The sequence below is a fragment of the Hyla sarda genome, chromosome 8 (genome assembly GCF_029499605.1).
Source record: "Hyla sarda isolate aHylSar1 chromosome 8, aHylSar1.hap1, whole genome shotgun sequence".
NCBI classification, from domain to species: domain Eukaryota; kingdom Metazoa; phylum Chordata; class Amphibia; order Anura; family Hylidae; genus Hyla; species Hyla sarda.
Genome location: NC_079196.1, coordinates 12,624,839 through 12,648,825, shown reverse-complemented (window position 1 = coordinate 12,648,825; position 23,987 = coordinate 12,624,839). Strand labels below are relative to the sequence as shown.

The following is a 23,987-nucleotide window of genomic DNA, read 5'->3' as shown; positions in this document are numbered from 1 at the left end:
TAAATTGTAAGCATTGTATGTATACAGCAGTGGGGACTGTCTGCTGAGACGTCCGCAGATTTAAAAAACGGAGGTGAGTGCACTGAGCATGCTCAGACAGGGCTCCAGTCTCTATGGGGCTTTAGAACATTCTGCCCCATAGAAAATAAATGGCGCCCTGGCTGAGCGTGCTCGGGGTGCTCCGTTTTTTTCTATGGGAGATGTCACCTCTATTCCTATGGATAGGGGATAACTTTGGACTGGGATAACCCCTTGAATACTTCTGTATCTATTTTCTGATATGTTCTCTTCTGTGTCTTAAGATGATGACGCGGGCGGAGACTCAGCAGAGGGACCTAATGCGCAGCATAGAAGGCCTCCCATCCAGCGGTCACTTCAGCTCCCTGGACCAGGACCTGCTCATGCTGAAGGCCACATCTATGGCGACCATGAACTGCCTGAATGATTGTTTCCACATGTTGTACCAGCAGCACACAGCGTTACAGAAGAACAGCCTGCCCCCTGGTGAGTAACCCCCTTCCACCATCGCCGCACACCCTTAAAGGGATATTCCAGCCATAGACATTTTATCCCCTGGAGACGTGACATCACACCACACCCCCTCCATTCTTGTCTATGGGAGGGGGCGTGACCACCGTCACGCCCCCTCCCATAGACATGAATGGAGGGGGTGTGGCGTGACCTCACGAGGGGGGAGCCCCCATAATCAGACATCTTATACCCTATCCTTTGGATAGGAGATAAGATGTCTATGGCTGTAATACCCCTTTAAGGGAGGTGCCATGCTGGCTATAGATATGATTGCTGTACGTGGATCCTGCTGAATTATGGCTGATGGTCGCCTCATATCGCTGCTTTTTGGGGAAGAACACAGATTAGGCTGTAACTAGGGATGTCCAGATACCAATACTGGTATCCGTAACGGGACCGAACTGGACATTTGCACGAGTACTTGTACTCCTGCAAATGTCCCTGATACCCAATCCAATACTCGCCAGCGGGACCCCCATCAGGTATCACAGAGGTGCCGAACTATGCAGCGTGCCCAGCAGCTGAGCGCGCGTCATAGCCGGGGCCTGTGGCTAATGCCTAACATCACAGATTGCGGTGATGTCTGGCATTAACCTTTTAGATGCCACGATCATAGTTGATCGTGGCGTCTAAAAGTCCTGAAGTTAACTGCTGGTAAGCTCAGGGATTCTGATCGGGATAGCCGCGGTGAAATCACGGTGTCCCAATCAGCTGAGAGGACGGACGGAGGTCCCATACCCTGCTTTGTGCCATCCAATAGTCGCTCCTTTACTATTGCTAGCCATGGCAGGCAGTAGTAAAGGAGCGCCGATAACACTGATCAATGCTATGCTATGGCATACCATTGATCAGTGTATGCAATCTGCATAGTTCATGTATTAGTGCCCTATGGTGACTAAAAAAGTAAAAAAATAAAATTAATAGTGTTAAGAATTTTTTTTTTTTTAATAAATAATAAATGTGAATTAACCCCTTCCCTAATAAGTTTGAATCACCCCTCCCCCCTAATAAGTTTGAATCACACCCCCCCCCCCTTCTACCGCACTTTTAAAAGCCCTTCCTCTAATAAAAACAAAAAAGACACCCCCTTTTCCCATTAAAAAAAAAAACCCTGTCACGTGACATGGAAAAAAGTATCGGTAATTGGTATCGGCGAGTACCTAAAGGAAATCTGTCACCAGTGTCGCCTGCACTAACTTATCGGTATCGGCAGGTAGTACAGGTGACACTGATGACAATGGTACTTACCTTGTCCCGTTCTGTGGCGGGATCTTCAGTAATTTCCTCTGTTAGCTCCAGTCCCGGCAGCCGGCTTGGTTCTCGTACTCGTTCTTAAAAAAACTTGTATCGGGTCATCCTTAGCTGTAACCGCCTGATTCTTTTTCCTTCTGATGAGAGAAGCGGAATTGGCAATGTTCACTTTCTTCTGTGCTGATCCCAGCATGCATTGCTGCCTGTGGGTTGACTTATGTATATGGCCCGGTAAATGGTGACACTAGGTGGATCATACATATCCCTTCATACCGTAATTCTAATGATATAACCTACATTGGGATGCACGGACCCCAGATTATGTCCATTGTGGCATTAAAGCCCCTCGTCTCATAAGCCGCTGCTGGACACTGATTAATAATGATTTTCTGCGGATATTTTGCGCTGAGCTCCATCATGAATTGTTAACAGGAGCGTCTGCAGCTCCGAGGCCTCAAACATAAGAATGAGACGTGAATAATTTATCCTGGGAGCTCGCAGCCGCCTGACTGTAACCGGAGCTCAGGGTAAAAACAGGTCAAGGCCACAGGTGAAACACTCTGGACCCCTCACCCTGATATCACAAGGGGGAGGTCGATGGGACCTGTGTCTCCATCTGTGGTCCTGACCCTTGTGCCCACTTCAGTCCAAGAGTGATGCCAACCCCTGTATAGAAGGTGGCGTGTATCACACCTTTAATGAAGTTTAGGAGCACTCTGGCCAGTCCCCTCTACCCCTGAGCGATGTGCCCATCTGTGTCCTCTCTACCCCTGAGCGATGTGCCCATCTGGGCCCCCTCTACCCCTGAGCGATGTGCCCATCTGTGTCCTCTCTACCCCTGAGCGATGTGCCCATCTGTGTCCTCTCTACCCCTGAGTGCTGTGCCCATCTGTGCCCCCTCTCCCCCTGAGCGATGTGCCCATCTGTGTTCCCTCTACCCCTGAGCGCTGTGCCCCCTCTACCCCTGAGCGATGTGCCCATCTGTGTCCTCTCTACCCCTGAGCGATGTGCCCATCTGTGTCCCCTCTACCTCTGAGCGCTGTGCCCATCTGTGTCCCCTCTACCTCTGAGCGATGTGCCCAGCTGTGTCCCCCTCTACCTCTGAGCGCTGTGCCCATCTGTGTCCCCTCTACCTCTGAGCGATGTGCCCATCTGTGTCCCCTCTACCTCTGAGCGATGTGCCCATCTGTGTCCCCTCTACCCCTGAGCGCTGTGCCCAACTGTGTCCACTCTACCCCTGAGCGATGTGCCCAGCTGTGTCCCCCTCTACCTCTGAGCGCTGTGCCCATCTGTGTCCCCTCTACCTCTGAGCGATGTGCCCATCTGTGTCCCCTCTACCTCTGAGCGATGTGCCCATCTGTGTCCCCTCTACCCCTGAGCGCTGTGCCCAACTGTGTCCACTCTACCCCTGAGCGCTGTGCCCAACTGTGTCCCCTCTACCCCTGAGCGCTGTGCCCAACTGTGTCCTCTCTACCCCTGAGCGATGTGCCCGGCTGTGCCCCCTCTACCCCTGAGCGATGTGCCCATCTGTGTCCTCTCTACCCCTGAGCGCTGTGCCAATCTGTGCCCCCTCTACCCCTGAGCGCTGTGCCCATCTGTGCTCCCTCTACCCCTGAGCGCTGTGCCCATCTGTGCCCCCTCTACCCCTGAGCGATGTGCCCATCTGTGCCCCCTCTACCCCTGAGCGATGTGCCCGGCTGTGCCCCCACTCCCCCTGAGCGATGTGCCCGACTGTGCCCCCTCTCCCCCTGAGCGATGTGCCCATCTGTGCCCCCTCTCCCCCTGAGCGATGTGCCCATCTGTGTTCCCTCTACCCCTGAGCGATGTGCCCATCTGTGTTCCCTCTACCCCTGAGCGCTGTGCCCGGCTGTGCCCCCTCTACCCCTGAGCGATGTGCCCGGCTGTGCCCCCTCTACCCCTGAGCGATGTGCCCATCTGTGCCCCCTCTACCCCTGAGCGATGTGCCCAACTGTGCCCTCTCTACCCCTGAGCGATGTGCCCATCTGTGTCCCCTCTACCCCTGAGCGATGTGCCCAACTGTGCCCTCTCTACCCCTGAGCGATGTGCCCATCTGTGTCCCCTGAGCGCTGTGCCCATCCGTGTCCCCTCTACCCCTGAGCACTGTGCACCCTCTACCCCTGAGCGATGTGCCCATCTGTGTCCCCTGAGTGCTGTGCCCATCTGTGTCCCCTCTACCCCTGAGCGATGTGCCCATCTGTGTCCCCTGAGCGATGTGCCCATCTGTGTCCCCTCTACCCCTGAGCGATGTGCCCATCTGTGCCCCCTCTACCCCTGAGCGATGTGCCCGGCTGTGCCCCCTCTCCCCCTGAGCGATGTGCCCATCTGTGTCTCCTCTACCCCTGAGCGATGTGCCCATCTGTGTTCCCTCTACCCCTGAGCGCTGTGCCCCCTGTACCCCTGAGCGATGTGCCCGGCTGTGCCCCCTCTACCCCTGAGCGCTGTGCCCGGCTGTGCCCCCTCTACCCCTGAGTGCTGTGCCCCCTGTACCCCTGAGCGATGTGCCCGGCTGTGCCCCCTCTACCCCTGAGCGATGTGCCCGGCTGTGCCCCCTCTACCCCTGAGCGCTGTGCCCGGCTGTGCCCCCTCTACCCCTGGCGATGTGCCCGGCTGTTCCCCCTCTACCCCTGAGCGCTGTGCTCCCTGTACCCCTGAGCGATGTGCCCGGCTGTGCCCCCTCTACCCCTGAGTGCTGTGCCCCCTCTACCCCTGAGCACTGTGCCCTCTCTACCCCTGAGCGCTGTGCCTATCTGTGCCCTCTCTACCCCTGGCGATGTGCCCGGCTGTGCCCCCTCTACCCTTGAGCGCTGTGCCCCCTGTACCCCTGAGCGATGTGCCCGGCTGTGCCCCCTCTACCCCTGAGTGCTGTGCCCGGCTGTGCCCCCTCTACCCCTGAGCACTGTGCCCTCTCTACCCCTGAGCGCTGTGCCCATCTGTGCCCCCTCTACCCCTGAGCGCTGTGCCCTCTCTACCCCTGAGCGATGTGCCCGGCTGTGCCCCCTCTACCCCTGAGCGCTGTGCCCGGCTGTGCCCCCTCTACCCCTGAGCGCTGTGCCCTCTCTACCCCTGAGCGCTGTGCCCATCTATGCCCCCTCTACCCCTGAGCGCTGTGCCCATCTGTGCCCTCTACCCCTGAGCGCTGTGCCCTCTACCCCTGAGCGCTGTGCCCTCTACCCCTGAGCGCTGTGCCCTCTCTACCCCTGAGCGCTGTGCCCATCTGTGCCCTCTCTACCCCTGAGCGATGTGCCCGGCTGTGCCCCCTCTACCCCTGAGTGCTGTGCCCGGCTGTGCCCCCTCTACCCCTGTGCCCGGCTTTGTCCTCTCTACCCCTGTGCCCGGCTCTGTCCTCTCTCCATGTAATGCTTCTCAGTCTGGCTCTGTCCCTGACATTGACCGCAGTCTTGGGCTCTTGTCCATCTGCTGGAGCCGTGAAGAACAACTTTCCAGCGAGTGTTTCCGCTCCTCTCCGGTGTCACTTTACCTGTGAGTGTCAGGTTCCCTCTATCAGGACAGGTAATCTCATGCAGAGGGGGGGGGGCGCATTGTCTCGTACAAGTTGCTGAGCCACAGATCACATATAGTTGCCAGGAGAAGACGTTCTCCCGCTCTCCCTCCGGATTATTAGGGCACAGTCACCTGATCATATCACAATGTAGGATTTCTCCAGTCTCTGTGCCCGGCCTGGATTATGAGCAGCTCAAAGTGCAAAATTCCTTTTCCCACAGGGGTGACGATAAACTGGTTGGAACCAAAGAGCCTCCTGTCCGAGCACCTGGAGAATGGAGAGGCACCCCGCTTCCCAGCCGAGGAGTGTAAGGAGCAGGAGCTGCTGATCGAGACACAGGGGGAGCCAGAGAGCAGCGAGTTATGTCGGGTAAGCGCCACCTCCACCATGACACCCCCCCCTGTCTTTATGTATCCTGCCGTATCTTATGGGGGAACGCTGCAGGATCATGGTAGGAACCACAACACTGGCAAAAAGTGGGATTCAGCTTTCTAAGCTGCCTCCGACCACTGGGACCCCCGTGATCTCCTGGCTGGCGCCTCTGGATAGGGGGGGATACATTTTTAAAGGGTTACTCCCCTGGAAAACATTTTTATATTAATCAACTGGTGCCAGAAAGTTAAACAGATTTGTAAATTACTTCTATTAAAAAAAATCTTAATCCTTCCAGTACTTATCAGCTGCTGTATGATCCACAGGAAGTTCTTTTCTTTTTTTGAATTTCCTTTCCGTCTGACCACAGTGCTCTCTGCTGACACCTCTGTCCATTTTAGGAACTGTCCAGAGCAGGATAGGTTTGCTGTGGGGATTTGTTTCTACTCTGGACAGTTCCGAAAATGGACAGAGGTGTCAGCAGAGAGCACTGTGGTCAGACAGAAAGGAAATCCAAAAAGAAAAGAACTTCCAACAGCTGATAAGTACAGGAAGGATCAAGGTTTTTTTTAATAGAAGTAATTTACAAATCTGTTTAACTTTCTGGCACCGGTTGATTTAAAAAAAAAAAATGTTTTCCGGGGGAGTACCCCTTTAAGTACCGGAGTACCGCTTTAAAAGGTACCTGAGCTTTCACAAAACATTTTACCTGCCCTAGGAACATGCTAAATGTTTTGATCGATCGGGGTCTGAGTGTTCAGACCCAGACAGATCGCATGCGGGGAGAAGCATGCGCCTGAATACTACTTCTCCCCACTCGCTGTGCACGCACTTGGATACGGCCCCATAGATACATTAGGATTCCGTCTCGGTCACATGACACAAAGCCGAGAGAGACCGCCCTCAGTTACGGTCTGAACACTTAGACCCTGATAGATTTAAACTTTTAATAGAAGTAATTTACAAACAGCATGTCTCCAGCTGTTGCAAAACTACAACTCCCAGCATGCCCGGACAGCCTTCGGCTGTCCGGGCATGCTGGGAGTTGTAGTTTTGCAACAGCTGGAGACACACTGTTTGGGAAATCACTGCTTTAACCGACAGCAACTAAAGGGGTTATCCAGAATTAGAAAACCAGAGCTGGTTTCTTCCAAAAAAACAGCACCACGCCCGTCCTCGGGTTGTGTGCGGTATTACAACTCGGTCCCATTGAAGTAAATGGAGCCAAGTTGCAATACCACATACAACCTGAAGACACGGGTGGTGCTGTTTTTAAAAGAAAATAAGAGAAATCTACCCCTAAACCCCCAAGTTACCAAAATTTGAGGTGGTCAGTGGATGATCGTCATCCTTCCATGCCCCCATTTCCTTGACTTAAAGAGGTATTCCATGAAAAACCTTTTTCTTTATATCAACTGGCTCCAGAAAGTAAAACAGATTTGTAAAATTACTTCTATAAAAAAATTTTAAATCCTTTTAGTACTTATCAGCTGCTGAAGTTGAGTTGTTCTTTTCTGTCTGACCACAGTGCTCTCTGCTGACACCTCTGTCTGTTTCAGGAGCTGTCCAGAGTAGGAACAAATCCCCATAGCAAACCTATCCTGCTCTGGAGTGTTCCTGAGACACAGTGGTGTCAGCAGAGAGCTCTGTGGTCAGACAGAAAAGAACAACTCAACTTCAGCAGCTAAGTAGTGGAAGGATTAACAAATTTTAATAGAAGTAATTTACAAATCTGTAACTTTCTGGCGCCAGTTGATATGAAGAATTTTTTTTTTTTCATGGAATACCCCTTTAATCCCTAATCACCCTGACCCCCCCCCCCCCCCCCCCCAGAATGTTAACTTGTTTTTGTTTTTTGACCCTCACAGGAGCCCATAGAGATTGACCCTGAGGATGAGGTGGAGGACTCGTGTGAGCTGACGGAGGATGATCTGGGGGCGGTGGAGGAGCAGCGCAGCGTCATCCTGCATCTCCTGTCACAGCTCAAGCTCGGGATGGACCTCACTCGGGTCAGTGTCCTGTGCATTCTGTCCAGCCAGCAGAGTTACTATATATTTCCTTTCTGATCTGTAGATCCCAGACTCCCCCCTACCCCTGTTTGTTATAAGTTGTCAGTGGAGACGACTTCTGCAGTCGCCCCCAGCTCTCAGGCCCATCCTGGAGAGCACACACATAGTAATAAAGATCTCTGCTTGGTGTCACTGAATTGAAACATATCATGGTTTAAGTCATAACCATTGTTTCCCAACCAGGGCACTTCCTGCTGTTGCAAAACTATAACTCCCAGCATGCCTAGACAGCCATTGACCGGGAGTTGTAGTTTTGCAACAGCTGGAGGCACTCAGATAGGGAGAGAGGAGTGTTACCTAACCTTGGTGCCACCAACCGGTGCAAAACTACAACCTCCAGCATGCCCGGACAGCCATTGGCTGGTAGTTGTATCTTTATTCAACAGCTGGAGGCACTCGGATAGGAAAAGATGAGTGTTACCTAACCTCGGTGCCACCAGCTGTTGCAAAACTACAACCTCCAGCATGCCCGGACAGCCATTGGCTGGTAGTTGTATCTTTATTCAACAGCTGGAGCACTCGGATAGGAAAAGATGAGTGTTACCTAACCTCGGTGCCACCAGCTGTTGCAAAACTACAACCTCCAGCATGCCCGGACAGCCTTCGGCTGGGAGTTGCATCTTTATTATTCTGAATGGGAAAGATGAGTGTTTCCCTACCTAGGTGCCACCAGCTGTTGCAAAACTACAACTTCCAGCATGCCCGGACAGCCTTCGGCTGTCCGGGCATTCTGGGAGTTGTAGTTTTGCAACAGCTGGTGGCACCTAGGTAGGGAAACACTGCAGAGTGCCTCAAGCTGGGAGTTGTAGTTTTGCAACAGCTGGAGGCACCTAGGTAGGGGAACACTTGAGAGTTCCTCCAGCTGTTGAATAATGTTGGGCACCATTAAAGGGTTTGTTCAGGATTGGAAAAACATAGCTGATTTCTTCCAGAAAATAGCGCCACACCTGTCTTCAGGTTCTGTGCGGTATTACAACTTGGCTCAATTATCTTCAATGGAACCATGCGGCAATGCCACACTCAACCCGATGCCAAGAGTGGCGCTGTTTCTGAAAGAAAGCAGCCATGTTTCTCTAATCCCAATTAACACTTTGAACCCATCTCCTGTCTTTATAGTTTGTTACAGTGTATCAGTCTGGAGCCCGGGCTGTCTGGTAGTCACCCAGCTTTCCTTGGAGCAGATGAAGCTCAGAAGCCATGTTTTCGGTTTCTATCACTCCCGTCGCCTCCTCTTCGATGACGTATTCTCATACGCTGTTCATTTTTCCAGGTTGTCCTTCCAACCTTCATTTTGGAGAAGCGTTCGCTGCTGGAGATGTACGCAGACTTCCTGTCCCACCCCGACCTCTTCCTGTCCATCAGTGGGGGGCTCACCCCAGAGGCGCGCATGCTGAGGTTTGTGGAATATTACCTCACTTCCTTCCACGAAGGACGCAAGGGCGCGCTGGCCAAGAAGCCGTATAACCCCATCATCGGGGAGACCTTTCACTGCTCCTGGAGGGTCCCCAAGGACTGTGTCCAGTCCCCCGAATCCTCAGAGACTTTAGTAGACGCCCAGGATCAGACACCACCGCAGGAGGACTCTGCGGACAATAAGACGGAGGAGGACTACTACACCGTCAGGTTTGTGGCTGAGCAGGTTTCTCACCACCCTCCAGTATCGGGATTCTACGCGGAGTGTCCGGAGCGCAAAATGTGCGTCAACACCCACGTGTGGACCAAGAGCAAGTTCATGGGGATGTCCATCGGAGTCACCATGGTGGGAGAAGGTGATTAACTGCGTGCGGAGGGTCCGGAGGGCAAATGTGTATGTGACTATAGCCACAAGGAAACCATACTGACCCCATTATATAGGGAACATATACCAACTGCACTCACAACTCTGCTGGTTGTCATTGGAGACAGTCGGCCTGTGGGTAAACATCCCCCTAATATCTTATAATAAAGGGGGTTATTACTGTTACCAGCAGAATAGTGAGTACAGCTCTGGAGTATAATACAGGATATAACTCAGGATCAGTACAGGATAAGTTATGTATGTACACAGTGATCTCACCAGCAGAATAGTGAGTACAGCTCTGGGGTATAATACAGGATATAACTCAGGATCAGTACAGGATAAGTAATGTAATGTATGTACACAGTGACCACACCAGCAGAATAGTGAGTACAGCTCTGGAGTATAATACAGGATATAACTCAGGATCAGTACAGGATAAGTAATGTAATGTATGTACACAGTGACCTCACCAGCAGAATAGTGAGTACAGCTCTGGGGTATAATACAGGATATAACTCAGGATCAGTACAGGATAAGTAATGTAATGTATGCACACAGTGACCTCACCAGCAGAATAGTGAGTACAGCTCTGGGGTATAATACAGGATATAACTCAGGATCAGTACAGGATAAGTAATGTAATGTATGTACACAGTGACCTCACCAGCAGAATAGTGAGTACAGCTCTGGAGTATAATACAGGATATAACTCAGGATCAGTACAGGATAAGTAATGTAATGTATGTACACAGCGACCTCACCAGCAGAATAGTGAGTACAGCTCTGGAGTATAGTACAGGATATAAATCTAGATTTTCCTAGCTTGTGACGGAAAATATTAGTTATATGAAGACAGGAGGCGAGTATCTTGCATTAAATCTTTCCTTTTAATGCTCATAGCAGAATATTTTAAAACCATACAAAACTCAAATTCCAAAGAAAAAACTTTAGAACTACATCTCCCAGCAGCCCTTGTGTCTCTCTTCACCCCTCCTAGCCCGACTGGCTCATATATAAAGGGCTGTCTGGAACCACTCCTCCTCTTTCTTTATGCAGTTGTCAGCACGGCGGGTGTCATCGTGAAGTACAGGAACAAATCCGACTTGTGGTTGTCTGCATACATGGTCAACAGGACCGCAGGAACCTGAGCAAACAGGAACAAATCTCATGAACAAGAGAACCGGAGTATATCAGCCTCCATAGAGCAGATGCACGTAGTCCACTTCAATAACCTGGAAAAAAGAAAAACAACAAACACCGTGATAGGGTGGGTCGGGAGGGAAGATACTCGCCTCCTGTCTTCATATAACTAATATTTTCCGTCACAAGCTAGGGAAATCTAGATTTATATATCAGACAGGAGGCTCGTATCTTGCAAGTTCAAAGCTGAAAACAATGATAGATATAAATATACTACAAGACTGACATAGAGACATGTTCCTCTGGACGGAAATAAAATTGCCGGAACGTCGTCCGAGACGACCAATCAGCAGCCATAAGAAGATCCGACAGAGAACCACCGGACACCACTACTTTAGTAGCCATAGCCCCTCTGGAAGAATGGGCGCCAAACAGGGATACGTCAATCCCTGCCATTTCCATAGCTAACCGCACCCACTGGGCTAAAGTGGCTGAAGTGACCGGGAGGTGTGGTTGAACATAAGAAATAAGCAATTGATTAGGGTTAGAAGAACGAAGAGGTGCTGTCCTAGACTCATATGCCTGGAGGCAACGAACCACACAAAGTTTGGGATGCGCTGGAAAGTATGGATAGAATACGGACTGAAGACCTGTCTTAGTCCTGCGCACCACGGAAAACTGAACACCACCCGGCGAGAACTGTCGTCGAGTGATATCCAAAGCTCTAACATCAGATACCCTCTTTATAGGGACCAGACATAAGAGGACAGTCAACTTCACAGAGAGAACCTTCAGGGAAAGATCATTGTTGTCTTCCCAAGAGGAGAACATATCCAAAACACGGGAAACATCCCACGTAGAACTATATTTAGGTCGAGGAGGACGTTTAAATTTTATTCCACGCAGAAGCCTGCAGACTAAAGGATGCTTGCCCACCGGCAAAGAGTCAACCGGAGAGTGATAAGCAGAAATAGCAGATCTATAAACATTTATTGAGCTATACGATTTACCCGAATCAAAAGATTCAGCTAAATAATTAACCACTATCTGTACAGGTGCTTGAACGGGATTAATTTCCCGTTGAACACACCAACGAACCCAGAGTCCCCAGGCAGATCGATATGCCGATCTAGTCCCCGGGGCCCAGGCCAGGGCGAGGAGATCTCTAGCTGACCTTGAAAGGTCGTTACCTGATTCCGGCACCCCGAAACCAACCAAGCAAGGAGAGGCAGGTTGCCCTCCAGTACTAGGGGATGAAGACCCTTGTTCGGATTCGTCAATATGTGGTCCAGGGCTGGTAACAGCCTGGGAAAGTCTATCGCCATCCCCAGAAGTCGAGGGAACCATGGCTGAGTCGGCCACCACGGGGTGACCAACACTACCGTCGCCCTCTGAATCAATATCTGACCGAGGACCCTCGTGAGCAGTTGGAAGGGAGGGAACGCATAGTGTGTCCCCTCCGGCCAACGTTGGCAGAAAGCGTCTACTGCAGACGCTTCCGGGTCGGGTCTCCAACTGTAGAACCGTGGTAACTGGTGGTTGAGGCGAGAAGCAAAAAGGTCCGTATGTAGCGGACCCCAAAGATCTCGCAGAGCCAGGAATATCGACCGATCTAGTTTCCAATCGCTGGAGTCTGCCAGATATCGGGAGTTCCAGTCTGCCACGGAGTTGGATGTCCCCGGGATATATTCCGCTATAGGGACAAGGTCGTGGGACAGACAGAAATGCCAGAAGTCGGAAGCTATGTCCGCTAGTACTCTGGACCTCGAACCTCCAAGGCGGTTGATATATTGAACCGCCGCTACATTGTCCATGCGTAGCAGCACGCAACAATGTGACTCCTGTGAAAGGAAACTCCTGACCGCGAAAAATGCTGCCAGCAGTTCCAATGCGTTGATATGGAGAAGAGACTCTTCTTCCGACCATATCCCGCCTGTAGATTGATGACCGCAGCGGGCGCCCCATCCCTGCCTGCTCGCGTCCGATTCTATGATCACGTCTGGGCAGGAGTTGAAAATGGACTTGCCATTCCACTCTACAGCGTGGCGAAGCCACCAACGTAGTTCCTCCACCGATTCCGGACATAGTTGTACTTCGTCCGCATAACGCAAACCTCGCCGGAGGTGCAAGGTCTTGAGTCGTTGGAGTGCCCGATAATGGAGCGGGGCCGGAAAGATCGCTTGAATGGATGCCGACAATAAGCCGACTATGCGAGCGATCACCCTCAAGGATACCCGACCCTTGCGTAATACAGCCCTGATTTCTTTGCGGATCAGGGCTAGTTTGGCTTTGGGCAAACATAGAACTGCTCTTCTGGTGTCCACCAGAAAACCTAAAAACTCCATCTCCTGAGCTGGAGATAGAACGGATTTTTCGTGGTTTATAAGAAAACCAAGTTCTTCCAACAGGGAGATTGTCCAATGACAGTGGAGACTGGCTAATTCTCTGGAATGGGACATGATGAGTAAATCGTCTAGATAAATTATCAGACGTACCCCTCTGCTCCTGAGAGCGGCTACCACGGCTTTCATCAACTTTGTGAAACACCAGGGGGCTGACGACAGACTGAATGGGAGGCACGTGAATTGCCACAGACGGTTCCCCCAGTGAAACCTTAAGAAAGGTTGGGAAGCGTGATGCATTGGTACGGTAAGGTAAGCATCCTTGAGATCTACCTTGACTAGCCAATCTCCGGGGCAAAGGAGGTCGCGTAAAAGATGGATTCCTTCCATCTTGAAGTGACGGTACATCACATGTTGATTTAGATTTCTCAGGTTTATTACGGGGCGATAACCTCCACCTTTCTTCCTTACCAAGAAAAGGTTGCTTAGGAACCCCGTGGTCAAGGGATCGACTTCTAGAACCGCTTGTTTGTGTACAAGTTCTTGGAGTTCTCCGTCTATCAGGGATCTGTTGAGATCCGAGAACTGGATAGGTGGAGGGACGAACTCCATGTCCGGTAGGGATTGAAATTCTATTTGATAACCCGCTACTGTATTCAGTACCCAGACATCTGCAGTAATCATGGACCAGACGTGGGAAAAATACCTCAATCTGCCCCCCACCAGTGTGTGGGGAATGTGTGGGGGAGTTGTACTCACCAGTAGACGGTCTAGCACGGGGGTATCCTCTACCTCCTCGGCTTCTCCATGGTCTTCCCCGGGGCGGAAAGAAGGGGGCGGGTTGTACCACCGGAACGGAGTACTGTGGTTGTGGTGGAACGTAAGGTGGAGCGGTAGGTCTGGCATAGGGCCTGTAGAAATTGCCTCGGCCGGCAGATCGGCCGCGTCCTCTGCCGGCCTTGTTAAAAACCTTGCCCCCATTGGTTTTCTTTAATGAGGACTGGGCTTTATCCAGGCCTTTGAATAAGCCAACAAACTTATTAACGTCCTTTAAAAGGTCGTCACCGAAAAGTAAACCCTCAGCCGAGGGGCCAGGTTCGTTCTCGGCTAGGTGAGAGAGCTGGGGTTCCAGTTTCATTAAAATAGACCTTCTACGCTCTATTGAACACGTAGTATTGGCCGTACCTAGTAGGCAAATGGCACGTTGTGCCCATCCCCGGAGCTGGGCTAAATCTACGGGGTCACTAGAGGAAGCGGCTTGTTCAGACAAATTGAGGATCTTTGTTAGGGGGCCAAGCAGATCTAAGATCCTATCTTGTATAGTCTTAAAGGATCTCTCTCTCCCTTTCTTTGAGTATTTCCCAGCTCTGGATAGGTATTTCATAAGTATGGGGTCTATTTCAGGCGTCTCGGCCACCCTCTTGGCTATAAAGGGACAAGGGCATTCTGACCTTAGCTTATTTCTGTTTACCCGGTCCAATGCCCGCCGGGTCCAGAACTCTATATAAGTAGCCACCTGGGGCAAGGGGGCCCAGTCCCCTGATCGGGGGTGAGATATGTCGTCCGGATTAAAGAAGGGTTGCCCCAACGTATCTAGGATGGCTTCTCCTGATACCTCCGGCTCGGCGACATTAGCGTCCGCCATAATGCCCGCATCAACGTCTGACTCGGAGTCTGCGTCCTCCGGTTCTTCAGAGTCCTCAGCTGACTCATCTGATGTATTATAAGAGTCAGGTTTAGTCCGCTTGGCGGATTTATGCCTCTTATTAGAATACTCCCCGAGGCTCGGGGGTCGCACTGAGTCATTCTGAACTGTTAATGGTGCGGGTTGACAGTCTGTGGAGGGACCTGTCGGGAGCATAAATTGTACTTCCCCTGCCGGGGAGTCGAAAGGCACGGTGACGTGCTTGCGTTTACGCAGAGCCTTGCTTGGCTTAGGGATGTCTGCCGATGTGGTAGGCAACATTTGAGTAGATGCAGAGGCCAGAGCGGCTTGCACTGACTTATTTATGAGATCCTGTATCTGCGAGGCAGAGAGGAATTGTGGGGTGTCAGGGGTTAATAACTCCCCCACAATTAAAGACTGAGAGCTTTCTCCAGCCATAGCAAAGATTTGATATTTAGTGAAGCTAATTAGTCTAAGCTTAGAGCACTGAGTAACAAGGTAGGTAAGATAGTTATCAATGCCAGGGGAAGAACCCTTACAGCGTGCACCGGAATCTATATAGGAATGAAGGGCCGTGTATGCTCCTGACCTGCTCACACTCGCCGTTCGCACCCGACTGACGAAGTGGGAGGAGGAGCGGAGAAGTATAAACGCTCAGAGCCGAAATATCACGAGAACTCGGCCGAGAGTCTCGTGATAGGACGGGAACTGAGCGCGCAGCGCAGCGATAGGTCAGTGGTTGGAGGAGGGCACGCCTCCTCCCCACCCTGCCGACAGTGCGCGAAGATAGCGGAGGAAGATGAAAGCGCGAAAAGGAGAAAATGGCGCTGGTAAGTGAAAAGAGAGATAGGGTGGAAGCGCTGTCTAACTGTATGTAAAGCTAAAAAACCAGGCCAAGAGTCGCGTCGGGGATCGCGATCTAAACTGCAATCGCGGGGGGGACGCAGCAAGAAATAAGATTAATAAGAGTAAAAGACATATATAAAAAACATATGAGAGGAATGAGAAACGAGGAGTAGTACTGAGTAAATCAGTACAGAAGAAGCAATACACAGAATCAATGAGGATAGAAACATAAAGATATACAAATCCAGTAATACTTATCACTTAACTGACTGCCATGAGCAGAAAGAAAGAGGAGGAGTGGTTCCAGACAGCCCTTTATATATGAGCCAGTCGGGCTAGGAGGGGTGAAGAGAGACACAAGGGCTGCTGGGAGATGTAGTTCTGAAGTTTTTTCTTTGGAATTTGAGTTTTGTATGGTTTTAAAATATTCTGCTATGAGCATTAAAAGGAAAGATTTAATGCAAGATACGAGCCTCCTGTCTGATATATAACTCGGGATCAGTACAGGAGAAGTAATGTAATGTATGTACACAGTGATCTCACCAGCAGAATAGTGAGTGCAGCTCTGGAGTATAATACAGGATATAACTCAGGATCAGTACAGGATAAGTAATGTAATGTATGTACACAGTGACCTCACCAGCAGAATAGTGAGTACAGCTCTGAAATATAATACAGGATATAACTCGGGATCAGTACAGGATAAGTAATGTAATAAATATACACAGTGACCTCACCAGCAGAATAGTGAGTGCAGCTCTGGAGTATAATACAGGATATAACTCAGGATCAGTACAGGATAAGTAATGTAATGTATGTACACAGTGACTTCACCAGCAGAATAGTGAGTACAGCTCTGGGGTATAATACAGGATATAACTAAGGATCAGTACAGGATAAGTAATGTAATGTATGTACACAGTGACTTCACCAGCAGAATAGTGAGTACAGCTCTGGAGTATAATACAGGATATAACTCAGGATCAGTACAGGATAAGTAATGTATGTACACAGTGACCTCATCAGCAGAATAGTGAGTACAGCTCTGGAGTATAATACAGGATATAACTCAGGATCAGTATAATGTAATGTATGTACACAGTGACTTCACCAGCAGAATAGTGAGTACAGCTCTGGAGTATAATACAGGATATAACTCAGGATCAGTACAGGATAAGTAATGTAATGTATGTACACAGTGACCTCACCAGCAGAATAGTGAGTACAGCTCTGGAGTATAATACAGGATATAACTCAGGATCAGTATAATGTAATGTATGTACACAGTGACTTCACCAGCAGAATAGTGAGTACAGCTCTGGAGTATAATACAGGATATAACTCAGGATCAGTACAGGATAAGTAATGTAATGTATGTACACAGTGACCTCACCAGCAGAATAGTGAGTACAGCTCTGGAGTATAATACAGGATATAACTCAGGATCAGTACAGGATAAGTAATGTAATGTATGTACACAGTGACCTCACCAGCAGAATAGTGAGTACAGCTCTGGGGTATAATACAGGATATAACTCAGGATCAGTACAGGATAAGTAATGTAATGTATGTACACAGTGATCTCACCAGCAGAATAGTGAGCACAGCTCTGGAGAATAATACAGGATATAACTCAGGATCAGTACAGGATAAGTAATGTAATGTATGTACACAGTGATCTCACCAGCAGAATAGTGAGTACAGCTCTGGAGTATAATACAGGATATAACTCAGGATCAGTACAGGATAAGTAATGTAATGTATGTACACAGTGACCTCACCAGCAGAATAGTGAGTACAGCTCTGGAGTATAATACAGGATATAACTCAGGATCAGTACAGGATAAGTAATGTAATGTATGTACACAGTGATCTCACCAGCAGAATAGTGAGCACAGCTCTGGAGAATAATACAGGATATAACTCAGGATCAGTACAGGATAAGTAATGTAATGTATGTACACAGTGATCTCACCAGCAGAATAGTGAGTACAGCTCTGGAGTATAATACAGGATATAACTCAGGATCAGTACAGGATAAGTAATGTAATGTATGTACACAGTGACCTCACCAGCAGAATAGTGAGTACAGCTCTGGAGTATAATACAGGATATAACTCAGGATCAGTACAGGATAAGTAATGTAATGTATGTACACAGTGATCTCACCAGCAGAATAGTGAGCACAGCTCTGGAGAATAATACAGGATATAACTCAGGATCAGTACAGGATAAGTAATGTAATGTATGTACACAGTGACCTCACCAGCAGAATAGTGAGTACAGCTCTGGAGTATAATACAGGATATAACTCAGGATCAGTACAGGATAAGTAATGTAATGTATGTACACAGTGATCTCACCAGCAGAATAGTGAGTACAGCTCTGGAGTATAATACAGGATATAACTCAGGATCAGTACAGGATAAGTAATAATATGTAAAGTCATTTTATATCTAAGCTGTATATTGATGGTTATAGGTGATTTGCGCTTTTATTGGGAAACAGCGCCAAGTTAAAGACCAGAACAGGTTTACAGAAATTCGTCACAGATTCAGGGTTTGTTTTGGTCCCTGGTTGTGGTTTTCGCCTCCTGTTTACATAGAGATTGGGCTGGTACTGTTGCAGCTGTCAGGGTGGGTACTATAGGAGCAATGATGGTTTGAGGCAACCAGATCCGCATACAATGACATGGACACCGGGAGGTGCAGATCAATAAATACGATCAGTAGTAATCCAAGGTGAGTAAAAAAAGATCGCACTCACCCGTCTGTGTCAGTATTCTTTATTGACGATCAAAGTCCGTTTAGCCCGGCGTCAAGCCGCTGAACGGCAGAGACGAGGCCGTTCTCCTTTCGCGGTCTTGCCCGCTTTCTCAAGCCTGCTGGACGTCACCTGAAAGGTGACGTCCAGCAGGCTTGAGAAAGCGGACAAGACCGCGAAAGGAGCGCGGCCTCGTCTCTGCCGTTCAGCGGCTTGACGCCGGGCTAAACGGACTTTGATCGTCAATAAACAATACTGACACAGACGGGTGAGTGCGATCTTTTTTTCTACTCGCCTTGGATTACATAGAGATTTGGGCTCATTCTTGTTTGGTCATTGTTGCAGCCAGAGCTGTTGGTCCCAACAATAGATATCGGGACGGGATCCACATACAAAGTCACACGACTAACGCAGCATCAGGCACCATCACTGACCTGATGAAAGCGTCTACTACACTCAGCAAAAAAAAATTGTTTACTGTTGTTGGTTCTGTAGCTTCTTTATCCAGACGAGCATTTCCTTTCTTTTGGATATGGATTCCTGTTCAGCTTTACTACTGATTCTCGTGGTCTCCATGTTCACACAACGGAATTCCCGAGTGAAATCAGACAGAAAAATTCTGCATGCAAATTTAGTTGCAGCAGAGTCCCATTGCTTTCCATAGGATTCTGCTGCATCACGCACGTGGCGGAATTTCTGCGGTGGAAACGTCTTCCAGGGAAATCCCGATTCTATTCTCCGCCGAAAGACTTGACCTGTTTCCATGGAGACGGCGCACTTTCGAGAGGTCCTAGTGCCGGCACGTTCTGTCGGGTCCTGCTCTATGCGGAATGTCCGCAAATTATTCCGCTGTGTGAACATAGCCTAATAGTTCTGGGGCCATTCTCAGTGCTTTCCTCCTTCTTCCCAGGCGTTCTGCATCTACTGGAGTATGACGAGGAGTACACCTTCACGCTGCCCTGCGCCTACGCCCGCTCCATCCTCACCGTACCGTGGGTGGAGCTCGGAGGGAAGGTGAACGTGAACTGCCCCAAGACCGGATACTCTGCCACCGTCACCTTTCAAACTAAGCCTTTCTATGGAGGAAAGCTACACAGGTGAGAGGTGTGGGAGGGAGAGACACTGAGTGACCGGGTTACGGGATGCAATGTAGGATTTTTACTTTGTGGCCTCGCTGAGAGCAGGACCTGTGTGATAGACTGGGACCTCTGTGGTTTGATGTTTGTTTTCAGGGTGACCGGCGAGGTGAAGCACAACCCGACGAACACGGTGGTGTGTAAGATTCAGGGCGAGTGGAACAGCGTCCTGGAGTTCACGTACGGCAACGGAGACACCAGATGTGTGGACCTGACCAAGCTGCCGGTGACCCGGAAGAGGGTGCGGCCGGTGGAGAAGCAGGGGCCCTTCGAGTCCAGGTGAGCGGACCCAGGGATTTTGCATTAAAAATAATAGGACTTTTGAATAGTGCGCTTGCTCTTGGGTTGTCATAGAAACAGTGATAACTTTGGTCATGTGACCTCCTGCGATAGTCCTTGCATAGCCATGGCAACTCTAGAGCAGTGGACTCCAAACTGCAGCTCTCCAGCTGTTGCAAAACTACAACTCCCAGCATGCCCGGACAGCCGTTGGCTGTCCGGGCATGCTGGGAGTTGTAGTTTTGCATCATCTTCATATAACTTGTCTCTTGTTTCTGGGGCTCCAGGAGGCTTTGGGCCCATGTGACAGAAGGTCTGATGGCGAAAAATATAGAAGAAGCCACGGAGCACAAAAGAGCCCTGGAGGAGCGGCAGAGGGCGGAGGAGAGGCACCGCGCCGAAACCGAGACTCCATGGGAAACCAAGTACTTCTCCAAAGAGGTAAATCGCAGTGTACGAGAACAGGAAAATCCGTCGTATTGCATCTGTTTCATCCCAGCACAGCTGCATCCATGTGTATATTTTTTATTGTAACTGGGTCATGTGATCACCGGTCGGACCCACGAAAAAAAATCACAGAGCTTAAAAACCTGTTTAAGCACAGATTTTCTGCGTGTCAGATTGGTGATCACCTGACCCAGTTACAGTAGTGAAACATATGGATTCAGCTGTGCTGGAATAAACCAGCTCTGTTTTTCTATTGCTGGATAACCCCTTTAATGTGCCAGAGCAAGTGGTCTGTCCTGGATCAGCTGACTTCCTTTGACCTACAGGATGACCTCATCACCCATCAGGTCCCTCATGCTAGCTCCCAGACCCCTCCCCCTTAGCTCTATCTGTATACTGCTGCTATCTCTATGTGGTCAGTGTGTGTGTGTGTGTGTGTGTGTATATATATATATATATATATATATATGTGTATATATAAAGTAGTTATACACCTCCCCTCCAGCTCTACCTGTATACTGCTACAGCTATATCTATGGATCAGTGTGTGTGTGTATATATATATATATGTATGTATATATAGTAGTTATACACCTATGTGGCTCTAGTTGTATACTGCTGCTATCTCTATAGGATCAGAATATATAGTAGTTATACACCTCCCACCTAGCTCTAGCTGTATACTGCTGCTATATCTTTATAGTATCAGGAAATATAGTAGTTATACACATCCAGCTCTATCTGTATACTGCTGCTGCTATCTCTGAGATCAGGATATATAATAGTTATATACCACCCCTCCATCTCTATCTGTATACTGCTGCTATCTCTATGGGATCAGTATATATAGTAGTTTTACACCTTCACCCAGCTCTATTTGTATACTGCTGTTATTTCTATGAGATCAGGATATATAGTAGTTATACTCCTCCCCTCCAGCTCTATCTGTATACTGCTGCTATGTCTATGAGTTCAGGATATATAGTAGTTATACACCCCTCCTGGGGTTGTATTCACATGTTGCATTGTTGCCAGGTTTTTTTCTGTCTATGCCATGATAGTCCCAAAATTGAGGGGAAAACGGTGCTATTTACTGCATCTTAAAGGGGTACTCCTGTGGAAAACTTTTTTTTTTTTAAATAAACCAATGCCAAAAAGTCAAACAGATTTGTAAATACTAAAAAAAATCTTAATCCTTCCAGTACTTATCAGCTGCTGTATGCTCCAGAGGAAGTTCTTTTCTTTTTGAATTTCCTTTCTGTCTGACCACAGTGCTCTCTGCTGACACCTCTGTCCATGTCAGGAACTGTCCAGAGCAGGAGAGGTTTTCTATGGGGATTTTCTCTTGCTCTGGACAATTCCTGACATGGACAGAGGTGTCAGCAGAGAGCACTGTGGTCAGACAGAAAGGAAATTCAAAAAGAAAATAACTTCATCTGGAGCATACAGCAGCTGATAAGTACTGGAAGGATTAAGATTTTTTAATAGAAGTAATTTACAAATCTGTTTAACTTTCTGGCACCAGTTGATTTAAAAAAAAAAAAAATCCCCTTTAATTATTATTATAGGCCAAATCCCTTTCGCCGCTTGGCAATATGACGTCACGAGCTCCCGGCTCCAGCGTTCAGAACAGTTTGCTCCAAATGCTGAGCAGCGGAGTTCCCCTTTAATAGCCAATGCTGTGCTGTATAAGCAAAAATATTAAAATGTGTGTGTTGGGGGGTCTTGCAGGTGTGGTTGTGCCCCCCGTTATTCTTTCTGTGTTGTTTGCAGGGTGATGGCTGGATCTATAACCGTCCTCTGTGGAAGAGCTGTAGTTCTGGACTGTAAACTGGAAGCGTGTGGACGTGTCCTGCAGAGGATCGCACCCCAGGAGTGGTGTAGACAGGCTGCTTCCCCCCAGAGGGGTTTGTGTCTTAGTGCCCCCCTGTTTTATACCCCCCGTACCCCCAATGCCTCTCTGATCTTATACAGTTGGCCGCTCAGGATCCTTTCATCGTGGACACACAGAGACGACATCCCTGCTCTGACCCTCCCCGTCACCTCGTCCAGTATTAATTCGCCTCTGTCCAGCGTCTTTTCGTTGACCGGTCCCTGAGCTGCGGCGTATAGCGCCCCCCTCTGCTCAGAGCCTTTGATGTTCCTGTTTCTTGGCCTCTGTGGATCAGGGAGTCTTCTCAGCCGCGGTTGGAACGTCCCGCTCCGGATGCCACCACAATCTGCTTTTGTTTTGGATTGTGTTTTACAAATGAGGATTAACCCTTTCCCTGCACATGCTGCCTCTGGGGATAGACTGGGGTAGGTGGGCCATGATATTAACCCCTCTCCTGCTGCTTCCTGTCAGGTGTGTACTTGTAGACTCTCTACCTGTTGGGGTGAAGCTTGCGCAGTAGCTGGAGGAGGATGGCTTCTCTGTACAGTATATGAGTGGTGCCTTATCTCTCTTCTGAATGTCGTCTTCCAATCCGTGTGACCGGCGATGGCCGGGGCGTCTACTCCTGCGCTGAGAGAACAGACGTCCTACAAACCGTGTGATGGAAGAATGAGAATAAATTGTGAATTGTCTCTGTCCTGAGTCATTTCTTGTGATGCTGAAATAACTGACCTAGGGATGTGTGAAGAACGCGTCCGCCATCATCAGAGGTGTTACCGTCACCCCTCAGGAATTTGTCTTATTCTGCCTGTTACATCATGTTTTATCCTGCAGTCACCTCCAGAGCTGCACTCACTATTCTGCTGTTACAATCATGTCTTATCCTCCAGAGCTGCACTCACTATTCTGCTGTTACAATCATGTCTTATCCTCCAGAGCTGCACTCACTATTCTGCTGTTACAATCATGTCTTATCCTCCAGAGCTGCACTTACTATTCTGCTGTTACATCATGTCTTCTCCAGTCACCTCCAGAGCTGCACTCACTATTCTGCTGTTACATCAGGTATTATCCTCCAGTCACCTCCAGAGCTGCACTCACTATTCTGCTGTTACATCACATCTTATCCTCCAGCGCTGCACTCACTATTCTGCTGTTACATCACATCTTATCCTCCAGCGCTGCACTCACTATTCTGCTGTTACATCATGTTTTATTGTCCAGTCACCTCCAGAGCTCCTCTCACTATTCTGCTGTTACATCATGTCTTCTCCTCCAGTCACCTCCAGAGCTGCACTCACTATTCTGCTGTTAAATTTTTTCTTATCCTCCAGAGCTGCTCTCACTATTCTGCTGTTACATCATGTCTTATCCTCCAGTCACCTCCAGAGCTGCACTCACTATTCTGCTGTTACATCATGTTTTATTGTCCAGTCACCTCCAGAGCTGCTCTCACTATTCTGCTGTTACATCATGTCTTCTCCAGTCACCTCCAGAGCTGCACTCACTATTTTGCTGTTACATTGTGTCTTATCCTCCAGAGCTGCACTCACTATTCTGCTGTTACAATCATGTCTTATCCTCCAGAGCTGCACTCACTATTCTGCTGTTACATCATGTCTTATCCTCCAGTCACCTCCAGAGCTGCCAATTGTTGTTAGAAGCAAACTATAGTTTATCTACATCTTACGCTCAATTGCGGACATTTATCAAAACCTGTACAGAGGAAAAGTGGAGCAGTTATCATAGCAACCAATCAGATTGCTTCTTTTATTTTTGCTGCCTATAAAAAAATAAAAACATGAAAGAAGCAAACTGCTCCACTTTTTTCTGCACAGGTTTTGATAATTCTCCTCAAATGTCCCAAAATGTACTGCTTACCTGCAGCCATGCACAGTCCGGCTGACCAGCACTGTGGCCTCGTTCACACAAATTCCGGGATGATTCGGAGTACAGTAGCCACCCATTG

At 49.0% G+C, this 23,987-nt stretch overlaps 1 protein-coding gene across 2 annotated transcripts in view; it reads left to right on the top strand.

Moving 5' to 3' along the window:
• OSBPL11 (oxysterol binding protein like 11) overlaps positions 1–22,710 on the top strand; it is a 47,412-nt gene extending 24,702 nt beyond the window's left edge. For both annotated transcript variants that reach the window (XM_056534882.1, XM_056534883.1), the window contains exons 6-13: positions 303–504; positions 5,526–5,674; positions 7,546–7,686; positions 9,017–9,515; positions 19,194–19,380; positions 19,516–19,698; positions 19,986–20,139; positions 21,919–22,710. In XM_056534882.1, coding sequence (XP_056390857.1) covers positions 303–504; positions 5,526–5,674; positions 7,546–7,686; positions 9,017–9,515; positions 19,194–19,380; positions 19,516–19,698; positions 19,986–20,139; positions 21,919–21,975 — 1,572 coding nt within the window. In that variant the 3' untranslated portion in view covers positions 21,976–22,710. The remainder of the gene's footprint in view (positions 1–302; positions 505–5,525; positions 5,675–7,545; positions 7,687–9,016; positions 9,516–19,193; positions 19,381–19,515; positions 19,699–19,985; positions 20,140–21,918) is intronic.
• The last annotated feature ends 1,277 nt before the right edge of the window (positions 22,711–23,987 follow it).